The sequence below is a fragment of the Prinia subflava genome, chromosome 5 (genome assembly GCF_021018805.1).
Source record: "Prinia subflava isolate CZ2003 ecotype Zambia chromosome 5, Cam_Psub_1.2, whole genome shotgun sequence".
Classification (NCBI taxonomy): domain Eukaryota; kingdom Metazoa; phylum Chordata; class Aves; order Passeriformes; family Cisticolidae; genus Prinia; species Prinia subflava.
In genome coordinates, this window is record NC_086251.1 from 8,779,680 (window position 1) to 8,801,114 (window position 21,435).

Genomic DNA, 21,435 nt, shown 5'->3' on the forward strand with positions numbered 1-21,435 from the left:
GAGTAGATCCTTTTTTCTGGCAATCAGACAGTGAAGTTGAGTGAAACAGAAATTGTGACAGCTGTTAAGTTTAATTTCTTTTACATGGTTTTAATAGAGGTGGAGTAGACTGAAAGCTTAATCACTAACGTCCGTAACCATCAGATAAAGTCAGTTTATCCAGTGATTTGCTTTTCCTGTGCATGAGATAAATCTTGTCCTGAGATCAGCCAGCAAGACTTCCGCAGTTTTCTCATTAAACTGACCCCTGCTGCTCGTGGCTGTCCTCTGTCTAGGAAGTCTTTCTTGAAGTTTGTGCATTTTATCTTTTTGTAACCAAATGGTATTTTGTCACACTTTAGGACAACAAAAGAGTATTTTGAGAGTAAGTGCTTTTACATATCCTGGTATCCAGGATACTTATAAGCAGCTTTTCTGAAGGATCTGTTCAGGGACAGAGAAATTCCTTTGATAAATCATGTTAATTAGATTTTTTTTTTAATGTTAAAGTGCACATATTAAAATGTATATTTAGAAATCATCTTAGGTGTGTTAATGATTCAGAAATTTGGATTCCTGTCTTAATAAGGAATGGTTTTGTTTCAAATGCAGCTGTTACTTGCTGTTTAGGAACTGAGCTTTGGTGGGCTAAAATGCCTTCTGAACTATAGTTCATAACTTAGTCCCTGTAGCCAGTAGTGATATTGTATATGCTTCTCTCTGAAGTCAAGAATTTAATATAATAAAAATATCTTACTGAAACATAAGCTAATACAATTTTTCTCTCTATTTAAGATCAAACTCTTAAACTGAAGCATTGTAACACAATCTGTGCAGCATACCAGCCTGAAGCAGTACTGATTTTTTTTTTTTGTTTCTCGTTTCTTTCCCTAAACAAAGAGTCTCCACTTTGAAAAAATAAATCCTTTATAGAGTCAAAAATGTCATTTGATAGCTAGGAGACAGATATAAGTACTTAAGGTAACACTTTAATGGGAATCATCTGCTTAAACTCTGAGGAGTGATCTCCAGTGCTGCAGCATATGCTGCTGCCTCCAGATGTGGCATGGCAGCAGGGCTGGGCTGCCTCAGCTGCCTGCTGACAGCCAGAGGAGAAGGCCTGACTGTCCCTCCTTCCCTGCTTCACCCTCTCAGTTCTAGTGATGAGCTCTGGCCACAAGGTGAGTAATGAATTCACTCTGCTGGCTTACCTTTTTCACGTTTACCTTTTTCTGCCACAGGTCATTTTTCCATAGCTCTGCTGAGCAGAGTCAGCTTTGCCTTTGTGTGAAATGAGAGCTGGCTTGGGGGGAGCAGTGGTTGTGTGCAGCTGGGAGGAGATGACAGGGAAGTTAAGTTCTGATGAGGAGATGTTGTCTTGGCTCGTGGTACATTCCATATGGAAATCTCTAAAGCCTAGGAGTGCACTCTGCAGACAGTGATGGGCTCCTCTGCCTGTGTGACACTTCAACCAGCATCAAGCCAGCTCTGTTGCAGAACTGTGTTAGCCAATATACACTGCCCCTTAGGGAAACTTTGCTGCTTCCTCTTTCTCTTTAAATCATTTGCTGTTACAAAATGCTGAATGGTAATATTGCTTTTTGAGGTCTAGTTACATGTTTAGAGTGAATATATACCAAATGAAATGCAGGATCTAGCTAACAGGTAGTTGGCAGTTTTCTATGATTTTATCATAATTAAAGCAATGTATCAATCACAGATACAGAGCCAAAATCATGTTCCAGTTCATGATTGGCGTCAATGTATTTATTTGTAACTGATATCTTTATTAGCTTCTTTGTTGCATAGTGTGCTAGAATTATTACAAGTGTTACCAGAAAAATTTCAGCCGGTGTTTGAGTTGAGGGTGATTGGTTTTTACATTGTATATCATAGAATCATAGAATGGCCTGGGTTGAAAGGGACGCTGAAGATCATCCAGTTCCAACTCCCTTGCCCTGGGCAGGGACTCCTTCCATAAGAGCAGGTTGCTCAAAACTCCATCCAACCTGGCTTTAAACACTTCAGGGATGGGGCAGCCACAGCTTCTCTGGGCAGCCTGTGCAGAGCCTCACCACTCACACAGCAAAAAATTTCCCCCTAAATCTAATAAAAGCTACTCTTTTTCATTGTAAAGCCTTGCCCTTGTTCTGTCACTACAAGCCCTTGTAAAAGTCCCTCTCCATCTCTCACAGGCTCCCTTCAGATACTGGAAGGCCACAATTAGGTGACCCCAAAGCTGCCCCCTTTCCAGGCTGAACAATCCAAATTCTCTCGGCCTGTCCCCATGGGAGAGGTGCTCCATCCCTCTAATCTTGGTGGTCTCCTCTGGACTCACTCCAACAGGTCCCTGTCTGTCCTGTGCTGGGACCCTGGAGCTGGGTGCAGAGCTCCAGGTGGGTCTCACCAGAGCAGAGGGGCAGGATCCCCTCCCCAGCTGCTCTCACACTGCTTTGGATGCAGCCCAGGATGGGATTGGCTTTCTGGGCTCCAGGTGCACATTGCTGGCTCAGGTCCAGCCTCTCACCCCCAGCACCCCAAGTGTTCTCCCCAGGGCTGCTCTGGATCTGCTCATCCCCAGCCTGGATTGATACCAGGGGCTGCCCTGGCCCAGGGGCAGCACCAGCACTTGGTCTTGTTAAACCACAGGAGATTTCCATGGGCTCGCCTCTTGAGCTTGTCCAGGTCCCTCTGGATGGCATCCCGTCCTTCAGGAGCGTCAGCTGTACCACTGAAGGATGGGATGTACAAGACATGGCCATGCAGAAAGCTACATGGAATGTCACAGCTTAATGGTGTCATGGATGTCAAAATAGCAGGACAGCACCACGGGGGGGTCCTCGTGCATGGAGCAGCAAGTGGTGATTCTTCACAGGGCCAGCAGTTGCTGCCTGTGCTTTTGGCATCCTTTTTACTGCAGGTACAACAAACCTGGCTCTACACTCTTTTTTCAATGTCTCTCTATCCCCAATGCCCTTTTCTTTCACAGAAAGCATTGCTCCTGTACTTTGCTTTTCCATAACAGATGATGCCTGCTTTTTGTCTTGTTCTGACTCCTTTGTGTTTAACTGCCAAAATATTTTTTCTTTCTTTAAGAGGCTTTCAGCTAAACCTGTAAAGTGGGCTTTGCAGCAAAATTCTTAGTATGCTTTAGGGCAATTTTTGATGGGCTGAAAAGAATCATGGAAGAAAAGCCAGATGCACATGCTGGATCAGCAGCTTCACCTGTTGTTGATGGAAGAAAGTTAAAGGCAGAACATGCAGTTCATGGTGCAAGTCAGATTTCAACTTGGTTGTTGCAAGTGGACAAAAATGATTGTATTTCTGTGTATAATAGTACTTTATTTTAGAACTATCACAGTATCATAGTTTGTTAACATACACAAACGTCTTAGTGGTTAGCTTTCAGTGACTATTTGTCAACAAAAGCTCTAACAATAAGTTTAACAAATGGCCTTGTGCTGAGAGAATGAATCCTCACAATTGTTTGGAAACAGTGTTTTGGAGACTTGAGGACATTGTTTTTCAAAAGCTAATGTTTCAAAGATAAAACAAATAACTTGAATATGTCTAATCAGATGAAGTTTGAAGAAGTTCAGGCCAAAGCTGAATTGGGTCTGATGTATCAACACATTGTAAGAAGTGCACAAAATAAGATTTCTGCAGCACACGTTTCTGTTGTGTGTTGTTGGACAGCTACAGATCGTGGATGCAGCACCTTTGTGCAGGCTCTGGCTGCTGCCAGCCTGTGGTATCCTGCATGAGCAGGAATGAGTGAGTAGATCAGATAGGCAGTAATAACATGAGTCTTGGTTAGGCTTGTTATTAATCACTGACTATGTTGTTTGTTGTTGTAATTGTAATTCTGACCAAAGCAGAAAATTGCAGTTGCTTTAATAGATTCGATTTTGCATTTAATTTGGCACGTGGCCTCTTTAAACATAAAGCTAGGCATTAAGATATGTGTGAATAGGGAAGAGAGTGCTGCTTTTCAAAGAGCACACTCTATCTTGGAACCTCATAGCAAATACTCTCCTTTGAATTTCTTCACTTATGCTGCTCTGTGCATTTATTTGAAAACTTGAGTATATGTACAAATAAAAGAAGCAAAATCTTCAGAATTCACTTTATTGAGCTAAAGTTGATCTATGAAAGCTTGACTTCTAACATGACAAAAGATGATTGAGCTGGTAGAAAGCTCACTGCAGCAATAAAGTGAAAGGTCTTGTTTCCTTCATGTTCCAAATCCTCCTCCTAGTATTGTGGTTCCACTCCTTCCAAGGTGCCACCACTGGCACTTGTGTTGCCTCAGCTCACCCACTCTCGAGACAGCTGTCTATGTTTTCACTGGGTGATTTATGAAGGGATCTAGTAAGGACCAGAATGGTATAAGGTAAGTGGGAGAAACATACAATGACATGTAAGAAAAAAAAACTTAAATAAAACCTTTGATCTTGAACAAAATCATATTTTTAATAGGGAGTATTTTATTTTAACTCTTACTAGAAGATAGTTTCTGTTTTATTTTCATTGCTGGGTTTATGTATTCAGTACTTCCTGATCTTTAGAGAAATTAAACTGAAGCTTGAACTACTGAGCAATCAGAGGTGTTTCTCATTTCTTAAATGAAGTAGGCAGTGCTTCAGAAATTAGAATGAGGCCATTTCAAAACTTATGTTGAACTGCACCAGTTTCTAGATTGAAATGTTTTTCCAGATGCTTTGAAGTCTGTCTTGCTCCCTTTAAAGTGTGAGCTTCTGGAGGCTCCCAGAATGTAGACAGCATGATGCCTGCATCTAATGGCCCCTGCTACTTCAGTGTTTCAGTAGTCCGGGTGCTATGGAAAAGAGCAGGAGTGAAAGAAGGAATTGTTATCCCAAGACACTTAATGAGAATGAAGCATCTATCCCATCAGGTGTATTTCAAATATCAGTTCAGTTGACTGGTTAAAAAGCTTCATTGGATGTTTAAATATACAGGGAGATTTGGGTAGTCTGTGGGGAGCTTAGCTTTTTTGGAAGAAAAGCACACCTCTGACTATTTTTTTCCAGAGGGTAAATCAAGACTGGCTTAATTTAGTGGAATACACTGTGCTCCATATTTGTTCTGTCCAGCTGTCCTCCTGCCTGTCTATGCAAGTCCATGCACACTATATCATGTGTGCCTCCACTTCAGACTGAAATCACCACTTCCAAATGAGGAACTCCTGCTTCCTGCCTTGATTTTGCATGCCTGTTCTGGTCCTCATTGGAGGGATCTTACTTCACTACCCCTAGGAAAATGGTATTTTTTGCCCATACCATTATGTTAAATCTTCTCACCAAAGGCCTGACAAAAGTCAAGGGTTAACACCTGGTTAAGTTGGCTTTTGTCTTGAAGAGTTCATCTTCAGCGACTGCAGTTCATGGTTCAGAACCTCAGATGCTCAGATAAACTGGAGAAGTGGAGCAGGAAGATTTTGTCCAGAGCAGAAATTGCCAGTGTTAAAGAAAACAAACCATGGCCCTTTTTCTCAGGCCCAGTAAGTGCTATATGGCATGAATAATCATATAACAGTAAAATGGTTTGGGTTGGAAGGGAACTTTAAAGGTCATCTAATTTCAACCCCCTGCCATGAGCAGGAACACCCTCACGGATGGACCAACCTGGCCTTGAATGTTTCCAGTGGTGAATCCTAAATGTCTCTGAGCAACCTGTGCCAGTGTTTCACCACCCTTGTGGTAAAAAAAATCTTCCTTATATCTAGTCTAAATCTGCCCTCCTTTAGTGTAAAACCATTACCACTTGTCCTGTCACAACAGGCCCTGCTAATAAGTTTGTCTCCCTTTTTCTTGTAAGCCCCCTTTAAGTGCTTTCAGAAGAGGGCATGTTGTTACCAACTCCATTTAAAAGAAATCAAAAGGGTTGTCAGAGGTTTTTAAAATTTTTTAATCATAGGCTAAATTAGCATTTTTCTTTCACTGTGATTAATTTATATAAATGTTTATTTGGAAATTGTTGTACAAAATCATGTAGACTAGCAGAGCTTAAAGTGTTGCTACCCATCACCCAAAAAATGACAGCACTTGAAATCAAAGTTAGAATTAAATTTAGCCAGTGACAAGTGCATTCAATATATTCTCACAGATGAGTAGAAGGAAATACGTTCATAAGATTAGGTAACTGCTTATACAGTTCAGAAATGACTGGAAATAGTCAAAAATAAAAGCTGAATCAAAAGCAGGTTATTTGAGAAGCTCTGCTTAAGATTTTTGGGAGGAAAATACATGAAGTTCTTGATTCTGGAAATGATGATAAATTTGTAGTGACAGGAATTAATTGAAAGATGTTTACAGTATAGAAAGATCATGCTTGAAGTGTTTGAAAATGTCTTTGAAACCTGGAATTTCCTTCCTGTTCTCTAAGTCACATGGAAAAAGGGAGGATAGCAGCAGTAAAACTTTTGTTGGCCAGAGAGACTGTGAATAGAAAAGTTTGGTTTGTTGCTGGTTTTTGGTTTTTTTTTTATTACTTTGATGGTTTATTTAAAGCTACAAACAGCATATCACCTGCAGGTAATAAATTCATCTTATTCACAGCTGGTAATCTCAGGAATGATAAGGAATTTTGCTGTGCTTTTCAAATTTCAAATATAACTTTCAAGGCAAATCAGGCTGGAACATTCTAGTTAAAAGGGGTGGGCATCATTATAACAATGGAATACTCTAAAGTGGGTTTGGCAACCACATTGTGGTAAATAGTTTGGCAGAGCATGATACTTTTTATTACCTGATGTGATCAGTTATCTCATTTTTTGCTCCATTCCCAGTTTAGCTGAAGCCAATAAAAACCTTGCCATAGACTTTGACAGGACCAGAATCAAATGCTTCACAACTCACATTTTCATGAGGAAGTGCACTTCCTGGTGGTACTTTGGTTTTGCTGTTCTAATGAAATCACAAAAAGCCCAAGAACCCCCAACTACTAAATGCATAATTGATAGATCACATAGCAGGGTTTCTTGTTGCAGCAGTAAGCAGATTCAGTGATTTATTTTTCAACTGACACAACTAGAGATCACTTTCCTCACCCTTATTATTTGCCCCAATTAATAAACTGTCTTGTTTTATAGAAGGTTCATGCTGTAATCTTCTGTGATGCTGAAAAGGCTGTTCTGGAAAATTGTTTAAGGCAATGGCTAACAGCACTTACAGTGACACCTTTAAAACAGGGTATGTGTGTTTACTAGTGTTTTGTTTAGACATTTCTGCATGCAACTGTCATAGTAGATCTCTGTTAAATCACTTGAAATCCTAATCCTGTTTTTCCTAAAGGCCCTGGAGAGAAATGCCAAAATCAAACACTGATAAATTACATCTCTATATAAATTAACTTGCTGCTGCTTTGCTCCTCAAAAATCTTCCTCTTTCTCTTCCTACTTAATCGCAAAATGCTTTGGATTGGAAGGGCTCTTAAAGATGATCCAGTTCCAGACACCCTGCCCTGGGCAGGGACGCCTTCTACAGGACCAGGTTGCTCAGAGCCCCATCCAACCTGGCCTTGAACATTTCCAGGGATGCCACAGCTCCTCTGGGCAGCCTGTGCCAGCGCCTCCCCACCCTCACAGTAAAGAATTTCTTCCCAATATTCAGTGTAACCCTGGCCTGTCGATTTACAGCCATTCCCCCTGCTCCTACTACATGGCCTTGTAAAGGCCTCTGAGGTACAATTTATTTGCTGCTGTATATATTCTAATAGCAACTCCATTTTTTAAAAGAAGCTACACATAAAATTTGAAAGCGTGGCAACACTTCTAAATTAATAACTCCCCGTAGTCTGTCTCCTGTTGATTTCCCTCTGTCAACCCTGTTGAATCATGAGTTCTAAAAAGAAAGAGACAAGATACAAGGTAAGAGTGGGCCAGGAGTCAGTGTATGAAAGAAGGAAAGCAAACTCAGCCCAAACAACTGCCACTCAAAGGAATTTTCTCCCTCTACAAGGAGAGGTAAGTTTACACTATATTCAACTAAATTTTAAACTTTGCTCCTTCTTTGTAAAAGGCAGGATGTCTCTTCCAAATTATGCTATGTGTAACCAGTGTTTGGATGTCAGTCTCTGCAAATTTTCAGGGTCTAAGGTGCAGACTCCTTGAGTAAATTTGAGTGTTTTACTCTACTGAACACTTTACTGCCCAAAGCATTACACCATTGATGTTTTACTGTTCCACTCTCTTAAGTTTTTTGATTAATTATGAAGGACAAGATTTTTGCTTGTATTGCATGGAATCAGTTTCAAATAATTTGTAGGAATAGTAGAAAAATCAACTTTCCAGTTATTGAATGGGATTTTGTACAATTTCTATAGTGTATTCAAAATGTGGCTTTGCCAGATGTCTGTAGTAACATTAAAAAAATCTCTGAATGCTCGTAAGACCTGTGAAATCCCTTTCCTTGGAAGTGGTCCTGTCAGTTCCATTAGTTAATAATTTTTTATTCCCAAGAAACGTCTAGGTAAAAGTGTGCTCTAGAGCTCGAAATGCACATGAAAAATTTAAAATTTGTTAATTAAATGAAAGGGAAATATGGGAGAATGTTTTGGCAAGCTTATGATTTCATAGCTTCTTGTAACCTTGTATTTTGATTGTCAACAGTGTCACAAAATGAATTGTTACACAATTCATTTATTTCAGTCTTACAGAACTTCAAGCACTTCAAAATGCTTTTTCAAGTAAGGCAAAAGTGAATCCCAACATAGAGATTCCCCCATCTCTCACCAGAAAAGGAAGCTGGAGAGAGATCTGTGACTCAACAAAAGCCAAATTTGATGGTGAAGTTTTGTGAACAGGAATACCAATGGCACTGCTATCAACTGCATTGCATGTGTTCTTCAAAGGGCAAGACTTCATTCTGTAGCACTGTCAGTGTACCCTCTTTATATTCCAAGATTTGAAGTGTTTTCATTATTACAAAGATGTTTACAGATTGAAAATCTCAGACGAATTGTCTGCATCTCACTCAACACCACTGCTTCTAGCATGTTAAAAACAGTAACATTCAGTGAAACAGTACATATTCATTTCAACCCTTATTCCTTTAACTTTATAAGTGGATTGTAGGCACCAAATTGAAATGTAATTTGCTGTTGTCAGCATTGACTCAATGAGGGGGAAAAAAGTGGGGGTTTGTTTCTTCTTAAAAAACTTTACTGTGTGTGTCTTAACTGTACAGCCACTGTCAAAGAAGAAAACAGCCTGACATTCCCTGTGAGACCCTCTGCTCTGGCTTCCTGTGGTAAGGAGGTCAAGGGACAGCAGTGGTGGGCAGCAATTTGCTCAGCAAGATCCACAGGCTCCATAATGCTGGGGGTTGATCTTTTAATAAGATGTAAAATTAACGGTGGCTACAGCTGTAGATACAGAAACTGTCTTGACACAGTGAACCAATAACTCCCAGAAGTTCTTGACTCTTGATTTTTGATCTAATAGGATGTTTCATTCTACTTAAAGGTATGATTTTGTCGTCCCTGTAGTGCAAGACACACTGAAGTGCTTCTAGGGGGTAGTTTGGGCTTTGGTTTGAAAGTTAAATGTCTCTCTCTGCATTTCAGCTTTTAAACTATGAAAGAAACATTAGCTGTGAAACCTAAGTAGCTTTTTAAAAAGGAACACTTCTCTAGCTTTTTGCTGAACATCCACTGGCCCACAGTATTCAAGTAACTCTCTTTGACCTGGTATTTACTGTTGAACATCAAAACAATTTGATGCAAGTGTACTTTGTGTGAATTGGCAGTGTGCCATGTTATGAATGCTTCCTTTTGATGCAAAATTATGATCATAAAAATACAACAAATTAAGTCATGTGACCAGCAGTGTCTAAAACAAACCAGTGTAATCCAGTAGCAGTACTATATATATATATATATTTGAAAGATCAAGTCATGAAATAATTTTTGCACTCAAATCTATTACAAGAACGAATAGAAAATTCACCCAGCAAGGAAGTGAATATGTCAAACAACAAAGATTTTGTTTGACAACAAAGACTTCTTATCATGGTTTAAAGTATTAAGTCACAAAAAATGGTTGATGTCAATATGATCAATTAAAATACTGTTCTTTCTGAAGAAAAAGAAAATGAAACATCAATAGTTTGATGGGATGTCTCATATGGAAGAGGGCAGCAGTTCGAGACTTGCTCTTTGTGCATTCTCTTCTCTTAGCACAGTGACTGTGCAAAGGACACTCCTGCAGCCTTTAAAACAGGTGACCTCTTTTCCCAAATGGGAACTTCACTCGCTCCTAGCTGTCCAAAAGATCTTTCACATGTTTGTAAATCATCTTGCAATATGCAAGGTAGCACACACTTTTCCAAAAGCATGTTATGTTCCAGTAATCCCCCGTCAGCCCAGCAGGAGGCTTGTGCCTAGGGGCCGGGGAGAGACATGGACTTTCGAAAGGCCCGTGCATATCTGGGGGGCCCTGGGTAAGGGGGTGGGGGCACGCTGTGCTGTCCATCTGATGAAACCACTTGCTCGTAAGTGGGCAGTCCTGAATCGTCAGCTCGGAGAGGAAGGGGGTTTAAGGAAAACTCTTCGTGCCTCCTGAAGATGTTGGCTGAATTACGTCTCCTGCTTCTCACATAATCCAAGTACCTAAACAAAGGTAACAGCAGGTAAGTGGAAACTTCTGCTTTAAAGGGAAGCAAGAAGATAAAGTCTTAATCATAAAATAAACAAAACCCAAACAACCCAAACAAGCCCACACGAGAAAAAACATGCCTTCAGTGATCACAAAGACCAGAAGCCAAATACTCTCTCCAAGCCACAGGGTAAGAATAGCTCAGTGATGTGAAACTTACAGGGAACAGAAAGCACAGATTCCTCTTATGTTCCTCTCAAGTTTAGGACAAAGGAGCACTCAGGAGTAGAGACTTGGTAAAAAAGCATTTCCTCCAAACTGCTTCATCATCTACTACTACATTTACTTCAGATACAGCTTATTTGAAAGCGCAAACAGAACATGTTAGACTTCCCATTGCAGGCTTCCACCTACTAAAATTATTCCATCATCTTAGTAAGAATATTTGAAACCAAGAACACGCACATATACACAATTAAAAAAAAAAAAAGCAGCAAACCCAAAGATTTGGGTGTGCAATATTATGTTTTTGTGTTATTAACTGCAGCATAACTACTGCTGTGCTCACTTTGCTTCTAGGCAAGTAAGAACTAGAACTTCCACTGGATTTTCTGAGGATACGGTTAGACAAACCCACAGTGATTTTTAAATGCCACTCTTAAGCAAGAGTTTGTTTTGGTGTGTGTTTGGGTTTTTTAAGCAGTGAAAGGCCTTACCCTGGTGGTTGCCTTGATTTGCATCTGCTCTTGCAGCAGTAGAAGATAACCAGTGCAATTATAACCAACAGCACTCCAGCAGCAACCAGGCTGATGAGCAGTCCTGTGACGTTCACCTTTTGTAGTGCCTCATCACCTGGAGAGAAAACATTGATGATTTTCATTACGTGTTCTTTCCATCTACCCAGCATGCAGTTTAGACTGTAAAGTACTACTTTTGCACTGCTGTAAAGCTGTTCCTTCCACAATTGTCTAACTTGCTGTAAGAAGCCGTACATCTGTGCAACACAACCCAAGGGTATCCTTCACTGTCAGCATAAAACAAAAGGGAGTCGATATCCCCTTTTCTCCACGTGAAACTGTTGAGATGACTGTTTTCTAATGCCTTCCAAATATTCCTTCATGTACTTGTGACCTTGATCAGGCTGTAGATCATTCCTCAAGTCCAACTGACCATTTTTTTAAACATCTGGCATTAGACTAGTCTGAGCCTAAATCAGGCTGTTATATATTAGCCTAAATCAAGAGTGTTATATAAAGACATGATGGGAGAAAGACCAAAACCAAACCACAGAGAGAAGCCACAGAATTACTGAAAAGTTTACCAATTATATAATAAAGAAATGGTCAAGGAAATTATAGCTTTTACCTACAGACCCATAATGGATCCCACTCTAAGACGCTTCAGTTTTATCATATCAGGTAATTAAATATACATGAAATAGATAATATAATTAATTTGTACAGTTCACAGCAATCTTCAATAAAAAGATAACTTCTGATTTCCTTAACTGAATGCATGATCTACTAAGAATGTACTGTTATAACAACCAGAAAATATTGCAATGTAATAAAAAAGTAAAACGATTACTTACCTATTTTTATGTTAGGGTTTTTAGTTGAATAATCAGTCCAAAAATCCATCTATAAAACCCAAAAAAAGAATCAGATTTATAGGAGATACATAAATGACAGGCTTCTTGACTTATATTTAATATAGTACCTTGGGCAGAATTTAACAATGGCATATACAGAAATAACTCCTGCTGAGGGATATGTATTTATTCATCCCATGATATTTTTCTTCTACAACTTTGCGTTAAAATTTCTCAGATCCCAGTTGGTAGAAGAAAAAAGTGTATTTAACCATCCAATGTGGTTGGATGGTTAAATACCTCATATTTCTCCCTGATTACAGTAGAAGTTAGGGTATATTCTGACACCAAAAAATGCTTACAATTATTTTTTTGCAAATCCCTACAAAACAGTATTTGAGGAAAAATTAAGTTCTTAAAGTTCCAACATTTGTGGGAACAGTATTTGAATTCATATCAGCTAGGAAAAATAGTGGGATTCATTTAAGAGAAAAACTTTTATGTTCTATGACCATCAGGCATCAAATGTGTTGAGTTACAATTTTCACTTTTGCTACCTAGCAAAAGACTCCAGCAAGATTTTAATTTAACAATTTGGGCTTTTTCTTAAGAAAGTGTTAGCAACTGCAAGCTAACACTTCCACCTTTAGAACAGGGGTGTGTTCCTTGCTCTTTCTGCAGAGCACACGTAGAATCACAAAGAGATTCTTGCTGCATGTGCAACAACCAGTCTTCAGACAATCCCCACATTCCTTTAGTAAGCTGAAAGGTTTCTTATTGTTTCTTTTTAAATCTGTTTATACACCAGGTTTCTTCTCAGCTATGTCTAGGTAGGGAGTTAGAATATAGCACTATAGGAATACTCAGCAATAGCTGAACTGCAGATTTGCTCCATACTGGCCTCTTACAAAACACTTCTTTGGCGTGACACAAGGATGCAATCAGCCAATTAATACAGAGAACATGTGAAACATTTAAATTGGACGCTGAGAAGTTACTAAAAAAATCCAGAAGTCTGAAAATATAGGAATATCCGCAAGTGGGACTTCTGAAGCTTCATTTCGATTTGTTTGCAGAATTAAAGTCCACATCTAAAGTCTTTAAGACAATAATACATATTCAAGTGCATTCACTGTGTATCTAAAGCAAGAACCCCATGTAATTGGGATATCTACATTTAGAGCAAAATAAATAGTAATCTCTCAGTGCTGTGTTAGAGGAGTTACAGTATTTGTGTACAATAATTTATGTTGCAATAATTTGTGTTAAAAAATAAGGTTATTCAGCCAATAACCTCCCTCATTATATTAAACTCAATTTGAACTGCTACCGTTTTATCAGGGTCTTCAAAAATTTCTCTTGCTTCTTCATAATTGCATTGTTCTTCATAGCATTCCCTTTCCAGGTTATCAGGTGTGAATGCTTCAAAATCAAATCTGTTGTTCAGAAGATGTCGTCCAATGAATAAATTGGCCTCCCTTGCAGATGTGAACACTAATGAAAATGAAAAAAAGGCAAGTTGATTTAAAACAAGTTAGGAAGGCTAAATTTGGTATTTTTAAAGAATGGTAAAGATCTTAAAGGAGCACACTGGGATAGTTTCTTTCCCTAGCATCTCTCAGCTACATACAAGGGGAAGAAATATCAAGGTCTCCTCCTAAAATGTCTTCTTCACTACTATCTTTCCTAACTATGTAACATAAAATAAACATATTTGCCTTTCTCATAAGCCATCTCAGCTGTTCCTTATTCTGGCCAAGAGAATTTGATTGTCATGAGAACTGTTGGTCAAATTTTGGTGTGACCCCTTCTGGGATGTGAGCATCAGTTTATACTGGCTCTCTTAAGAACAAAGTAGTTGTCACATAAAGCAGAATTCAGTCAGACACCCTGACCTAGTGGAGGAAGGAGGCAAGGGAGAAGGCAAAACCAAATATACATTTACCAATATTCTGGTATCTGTGAGTACCGAATTTTATTTACAGAATTTAGTTTTTAAATCATATCAGCAGACTCCTATTCATTCTAAAATTGTTGTTTTTTTTTTCACAATCGTGGCACCAAGCTTTATGTAAAGGTGCCATGTTGCCAAGTTTGTTAGTTTTAAATTTGTCCATGATATGGATCTTACTGACAACATGCACTTCTGAAGACATTTACTTATTCCTTTGTGTTCCATGAGGTGCCATGGAGTAAGACGTGAGGTGAGATTCCAGAACAGTGAGTGAAATTATAGAAGGCTTTGGAATACAGGAATGTATTTCCTCACTAGGCATTTTCCATAGTCAAGTTTTAGCCTGCTCTTGCTACAGTTTCATACTAAAAAAAAAAAAAAAAAGTTATAGGACAAAACTAGGTTTCTAGTGAAAGCCTAATCTATGTCCACAAAATTCAGGCTATTTGGCGGAGCAAAATGACTAGAGGATTATTTTTGCAAGTGTCATGCGGAAACAGCATTGTTACATACCAAGCTGGATTGCTAAAAAAGGAGTTGAGATTCAGGATAAAGTTATTCAGCTACAAATTAGCTTTGTGTTCATGTCAGCCTGTTTGGCAAGATTATCACATCGCTCTGGAATTTTCACCCTAATAGTTACTGTTAGATCTTGCAGTGGTATCTCATAACACTTTGCTCTCTGAAAGCTGAGAAAACTGCAGCATGACTTACATAGTGGTTGTTTATGTCTTTAATATTAGAGTATATTTAAGGAATATGACAGCTTATATTTATATAATTTGCATACCATTGTACTCTGTAGCTACACATGTGCACATTGTTTTTGTTATTCTAAGGCAGTTGAAAGAAAATCTAAGCTTAAAATATTTATACTATACCTAAAGAGTAACCAGAGAAAAGGATTTAAAAACAAAGAAATAAACAAACAAACAAAAAAACCCCACAAAAACCCAAACAAAAGACACCAAACAAAAAACCAAAAACAAACAAAAAAAACCCCAAAATCAAAACTCCCTCAAACCCACAATTGGAAAGGGAGAAGAACTATATGGAAAAAAATTATTTTCAATATTCTTGATTCAGTGCAAATTACAAAAGTAACTTCAGTCTTCTGAAGCAGAGATCTTCAGTTTTGCTCTGCAGTGTTTCACTCTTTATTATGCAAGTAGTATTAGCTGTCCTTTAAATTAAGTTAGAGAATTTCTGCATTTTGTTTAAAATGGAATGCATACGCAAGCTGCCTGGAGCCTAGAACCCTCAATTTCCAATTACACATGGATAACTTTTTTTCTTTTCAAGAATTTTTATCCATGTATCTGCACTTTTGTCACTTTGTCCTGTATCTCTATATCTCCATCTCCAACTTACTTACTACCTGGTGATTAAAACAGTATTTGAAGAATGAAACAGATGGATTTGAATTGTGTCCTAACCTGGATGCAGTTCTGCAGCCCTTTGTTTGATAAAATAATCCATGCAGTTTTAGGATGTCCAGCATTTAATAAAAATGCAACCACACAACATGCTCAGTAAAGCAGCTCTGCTGGTAAAAGCTGTTCAGAAAATGCTGGAGGGGGATCTCTCAATGCAGGTGCCCCAGAGCTTTGGCAACTTGCTAAATTACTGGGTAAAGGGCTTGGCCCTTCTCTTTCCAACTCTGTCTTTAAAGGAGGAGTGGTCTGGGCCTGTTGGGAGGAGAGAGTTCTCACAGGAGCTCACACTAAAGAGGCAGCCTGACGTTTTCTGCCAAGAGCAATATGGATTTTAACAAATCATCTGTCGCAAGCATTTTTCTGCTAGCCATGGTTTCTGCTCCACATACTGCCCTGAAGGATCCTCCTGCTCGATGTGACAACATTTTAAAGCCTGTCTTAAGGTTTCAGCACTCCTTGCCCACTGAGAGGACTGGACAGCTAAGATAGAAATTCCTTTTTGAAGCCCTGATGTTTAAAATGTTAAGCATCTCATGGCTTTGCTTAGTAGCACTTGAGTCCCTCTGGGGAACTGGTTTGTGTTTATATGAGTTCCTCCCCACTTCTGTCCCTCCACAGGGAAGAGCTGCACAAGCAGCACTATGCTTATCTTTCCAGGTGTTGTAAGGGCCTCTGGTATTGGGAGACAATATGAATTTCAAAAAATAATCCAACTAAACCCTTTCGAATACAAAGCAATTTCAGATATACAAATAAAATTGTGATGTGCTCAAATAGTACCAAAACAAGACTGGCTTAACACAAGTTTCCAACTTTTTGAATTTTGATGCTACTTAGAAGATTCTGGTTGTATCATCCACAATAATCCCAGAGGCCTGGAAAAAGTTCAGTTGTCCCAATTTGCACTTACTACTAGAACTGCTAAATACTTGATATTAATACAAAAGTCAATTATCAATCACTTCAGCAAAAGATATTAAAATAACGTGAAATTAAGCATAAAACAGATTAATTTTTCCATAAAATAATAATAATAATTTAAAAAAAAATCCCCAAACAAACAACAAAACCACAAAAACCCCAAAACAACAAGAAGCAAACAACAATTAAAGAAGCCAGCAAAGCAAGGTTAGAAACAATTTTGGAAAGCACAAAGTCACGTTTAAACTAAGTTACCATCTTTCCACTGAGGTTGCTTCAAATTATTTAATCTCCCAGGGCAGTGAGGAAACGCGAACGTCGCCACATGCAGTTGACACAGCACTACCAAAATCACGAACATGGCCGGGATCTGTCAGACAGAAACCAACGTGAGCTAACCAAGAGTGACAGCGCAACCCTCTGAAGTGTCAGCGATGAACCCTGAGTGAATCCTGTCAATGAAGTCATCCAGCGCAAGCACCTACACGCACTCGAGGCTAATGGGTCCCTTGAAGAGAGACACCGACCCGAACTGGTCCTGCCTGTCTCTTGCGGAGTTCTCGTTGTGTAACATCCGCACATGTCAACGGGGCCGCTCTCGCTATCTCCTGCTCCCCACTCCTCTCCCGGCCAAGCAGCGAGGCAGCCCCGCTCGCTGGCAAGCTGACGGGCAAAGAGCCCCCGCACGGTGCCCCAGGTAGGCTCTGAAACCGCAGAGCGGCGCCTTGGCTGCCGGAGGAGGTAATAAAATCTCCCCCACGGGAACAGGTACAAAGCCCTTTTTGTCAAAGGCATGAAATAAACCTGTAACTTTGCACCGAGTCACCCGACGCAGGTAAAAGCACAATCGCCGCCCGAGGCGGGGACTTGCGACAGCCACCCGGAGACATGGCCGGGCGCTCCCGCAGGGCTCCCGGGCCCGCCTGTGGCCAGGGCAGCGCGCTCTGCCACCCCCGGGCAGCGCCGGGGAGCAGGACAGGCCCCGGGGAGCGCCCGCGGAAGAAGGAACACCTCATCCGCTTCCCAGCACTGCCCTACCTGTCCCGGCGGGACACGGGCGGAGCGGCTCACGGGGCAGCCTCTCCCGGGCCGTGCGGGGGGTTCCGAGTGGATCAGATGCTAGCTCAGCCCCTCCCGGGCTGTGCGGGGGTTCCGAGCGGATCAGGAACTGGGACAGTCTCTCCCGGGCTGTGCGGGGGTTCCGAGTGGATCAGGTGGCAGGACAGTCTCTCCCGGGCTGTGCGGGGGTTCCGAGTGGATCAGGTGGCAGGACAGTCTCTCCCGGGCTGTGCGGGGGTTCCGAGTGGATCAGGTGGTAGGACAGCCCCTCCCGGGCTGTGCGGGGGTTCCGAGTGGGTCAGGAGCTGGGACAGTCTCTCCCGGGCTGTGCGGGGGTTCCGAGTGGATCAGGTGGTAGGACAGTCTCTCCCGGGCTGTGCTGTGGTTCCGAGTGGATCAGGTGGCAGGACAGTCTCTCCCGGGCTGTGCTGTGGTTCCGAGTGGATCAGGTGGCAGGACAGTCTCTCCCGGGCTGTGCGGGGGTTCCGAGTGGATCAGGTGGCAGGACAGCCTCTCCCGGGCTGTGCTGTGGTTCCGAGTGGATCAGGTGGCAGGACAGTCTCTCCCGGGCTGTGCGGGGGTTCCGAGTGGATCAGGTGCTGGCTCAGCCTCTCCCGGCGCTTCCTGGCAGGGCGCGGCGCAGTCACGGGGCTGCACCGGGGCCGCCCCCGCCCGCGCTGACCGAGCCCCGGCTGGGGCCGCCCTGGGGCGGGGGCAGAAACGCCCCTGGAGCCTGGGCACAGAGGGGTCATGGCGAGCGCTGTGGCCGGCAGCCGGGGCGGTTCTTGCTCGGGAACACCCCTGGGCTTTGTTCCCAAACACCTGCCTGACCTCAGCCCGCGGCAGGACCCTGGTGCGGTGGAGGCAGCAGGTCCTTTGTGCTCCTGCAAACCCCTTCTTCTGTGAAGCCTTTTTGTGCCCCGGTTAACCGCGGTGCTGAGAAGCTGGCTGGGGCTTTGCTCCGCCGGAGGAAAGCGCACGGTGTGCTGAGTGATGGCAGGCTGCCGGCTGAGCAGGAGCGGGGGCAGGGTGTGCCTGCCCAGCCGGGCGGGGCAGCGAGGTGCTGCTGCTCCACGGTTAACCAAGCATTTACCTGGCTATCACATTTACATAGCTATCACAGAGCCTTGTCTCCACCAAGCTTTCCGAGCAGGCAGCTGAAAGGACCAGCTGTAGTTTTACACATGTGAAAACAACCGGGGTTTTTTGGGGGGCGCGTTTTACTGTTTGGAATTTTTTTGTTTGTTCAAACCAAATTGTTCAAAACTCACTAGTTTTTGGTCAGTGAAGGTAAACCTTAACCTTACAGGCTAGAAAGGGGCAGAAGTGGTTCCCTCAAATGCATGAGGCTGGATTGCACCAGCACACCCCTATTCAGGAGCTTCCCTCACTCTCCTTCCCAGAGCAGAGGCCAGGCTGAGCACATGGATCTGTGGCTCTTCTGGCTTTTCTAAAGGACAAGATAGAAGGAATTAAGTGTTTCACATTTGCTGTAAGGATTTGTTTAATACTGTGCACTGGGAATATTAGCTATGTGAAAAAATTTGGGATAGGCTGGGTTGGGTTAAAAGCTGCACACCAAAGAAACACTTGGGGTGCATGAGGGGAATGATTTTGCTGCTAGGAAATCCAGGGACTGACAGTGATTTGTGTCTGTGCTTGCGTGTCTCCAGTAGTGACTTTGGACTGTATTTTTTATTTAAGTGCTGGAGTGACTTGTATATAGAGAAGCAGGAAAGAGTAGAATGAGGGGGCATTGGATAACACCAGTGGAAGTGATCAGAAACTCCCTGGAGAAAACCAGAAACTTCTGATGTGTGAAATAAGGAGAACTGTTTGGAGGAATGATGACTGTAGTTAAATATTTACTTTACGACATCAACACACTGCAGTTAAGAGGTACTTGACGAATATGTAACTTACAAGCTGGGATGACTCTAATGCTTTTTAGCTGGTGGAAATCTCAACAGAAAAATCTGTATTCTGACTATGTATTTGCTTATAACAATGGAGAACTAGAGAGAAGAATATTTTAGAAGAAAACAGTATAGGTTGTTTATTATCTAGATAATATTAAGGAGACAAGAATACTTAGCTGCTACTTGTTGGAAGGCAGGAGAAACTACCATTACTTTGTAGAGGGCCTTACAGCTTTGTGCCATGCCCCTCTACTCAACCCTCGCCCTGAGTTCCTACCTGAGTGTCTCAGAGAGGGTGGTGCCAGCTGTGAAATAGCTGCTGACAGCTCCAGTGCAAGGGCATGAATGTACAAGGACTCTGGGGTGCATTTAAGTGTAAGTAAAATACCTGCATGCCAGTGTGGGAACATCTTTTGTGTCGTAACAACAGGTTTGTGTGAGGAAACTCTGCTGTACGAGTAGCAGATAATCTCCATTGTGTTATGCCAGCATTGTATATCACTCTTAATAGAGGGGGAAAAGTTTTTTGGAATTTCTCACATATACCTTCTGGGGAGTGGATGTGAATCCATCCCCTGGCCCTGCCCGTATCAGAGGAGAAGGCTCCAGGTGTGGGTTGAGAGTGATGGCTCAGCCCCATCCAGACTCTGCTGGAACTCACCCCTGCACTGAAGATGGAGCAGTAAACTTCTTACTGTTTTGTTTCTCATGCAGTATTTATCAGTTGATCTGATAATGAAATGACATAAATGTGTAATTGAGAATTGCAAATCCTCTCATCAAGGATATTTGGGACTGTGTTTATCCGGTCTGTTCTTGCAATGGTTTATTTATCATATGGTATAGGTTTGTCCTTGATACAAAACTATTTGAAGTTCTTATGTTTGTTAACTAAATTTCTGTCCAGGTAGCTTGATTCAGGAGTAATGGGGTTTTGCTAAAGGTAATTGAATGTAACATTTTAATTACTGGTTTTCTATAGTTAACATCAAAGGGCTTTGAGTATCATATTCAGCAATAAACATGCCAACAAGCAAGTGAACCACATCAGTATCATGGAGAAATCTGGTATCCCATTCCACACAGTACATGCAGGAGGAAAAGGTTTTTCTAGACCAGGCCATATTTGAAAAAGCAGCTTTTTTGAGTACGCCCTGGTGTTCTTTACAACTACCTGGAGAAATGCCAGGGTTTTCAGTTAAATTGGTTGGTCTAATAAAAGATATAATAAATTACATTATGTTGTTTGACAAATCTATCATCAAGTAAATCTTTACTTGGAATCAACATTACTATTTTAAAGGTGCCTCAAATTCAGATACACAAATCACTTCATATACACAAATCATTTTTAACTAAGGCTGTTGCTTCATCCCCACAAAACATGATGACGTCTTTTAAATATTCACCATCAGATTCTGTTCAATTAAAAATTGAACTTGCTGATTAGCTTCTGCTGAAGTTGTTGCTTTTCTCCTTCAGAAGACTGCTAGTGATTTTTCCAATTAAAAAATAAAATTCTGGCACAAATATTCTATGGCAGTGTAGGGCGAAAAGCAAAAAACATGAAAAAATAGGGGTTTAGTAGCAAAATAACTAGGATTTTAGGGATGGGTTGGTAGATCAATGTCAGTTGCTAAGTTTCAGAATCAAACTTAAATTTCAGGCATGATTTTTCAAAAATATTTTGAGAAAGCCTGCACATAATTAAAATATTTCGTTAACCACTAGGCTGTGAGATAATTCATATTGGTCAGAAATAATCATAGACACTTTTAATAACATGTAAATAATAAAAGTAATTACACATGCAATTAAGTTGGCTACTGTCATAATATTACAACCTTTCTGGGAAAGTTTGACTAAAAATGCTTACACAGGGTCAGTAGAAACCTTTCAGGGCTTAGCTTCACATACAGTTGCCTTTGTATTTATTTGAAAGGGAATAGAAATGTTACCAG

At 41.1% G+C, this 21,435-nt stretch overlaps 2 protein-coding genes across 2 annotated transcripts in view; one reads left to right on the forward strand and one right to left on the reverse strand.

Moving 5' to 3' along the window:
* Nucleotides 1–9,853: 9,853 nt before the first annotated feature.
* PRRG4 (proline rich and Gla domain 4) lies at nucleotides 9,854–17,669 on the reverse strand. Its single transcript, XM_063397945.1, has 6 exons — nucleotides 17,535–17,669; nucleotides 16,752–16,866; nucleotides 13,516–13,679; nucleotides 12,186–12,234; nucleotides 11,311–11,446; nucleotides 9,854–10,608 (listed from the first exon to the last, which is right to left on the reverse strand). Exons 2-6 carry the CDS (start codon nucleotides 16,855–16,857, stop codon nucleotides 10,380–10,382), a joined length of 684 nt encoding a protein of 227 aa, XP_063254015.1. The 5' UTR covers nucleotides 16,858–16,866; nucleotides 17,535–17,669; the 3' UTR covers nucleotides 9,854–10,379.
* A 636-nt stretch (nucleotides 17,670–18,305) lies between these two features.
* CCDC73 (coiled-coil domain containing 73) overlaps nucleotides 18,306–21,435 on the forward strand; it is a 71,634-nt gene continuing 68,504 nt past the window's right edge. Inside the window, exon 1 of the mRNA XM_063397398.1 lies at nucleotides 18,306–18,408. Within this exon, the coding sequence (XP_063253468.1) occupies nucleotides 18,306–18,408 (103 nt within the window). The remainder of the gene's footprint in view (nucleotides 18,409–21,435) is intronic.

What these genes read in the sequence shown, in the direction of transcription:
- PRRG4 (XM_063397945.1), bottom strand. Translation starts at nt 16,857, where the DNA reads ATGTTCGTGATTTTGGTAGTGCTGTGTCAACTGCATGTGGCGACGTTC. An exon ending in AAACCCTAACATAAAAATAG is followed by an intron (nt 11,447 to 12,185) that starts GTAAGTAATCGT and finishes TTTTCTCTCCAG; the next exon opens with GTGATGAGGCACTACAAAAG. An exon ending in AAATCAAGGCAACCACCAGG is followed by an intron (nt 10,609 to 11,310) that starts GTAAGGCCTTTC and finishes ACCTTTGTTTAG; the next exon opens with GTACTTGGATTATGTGAGAA.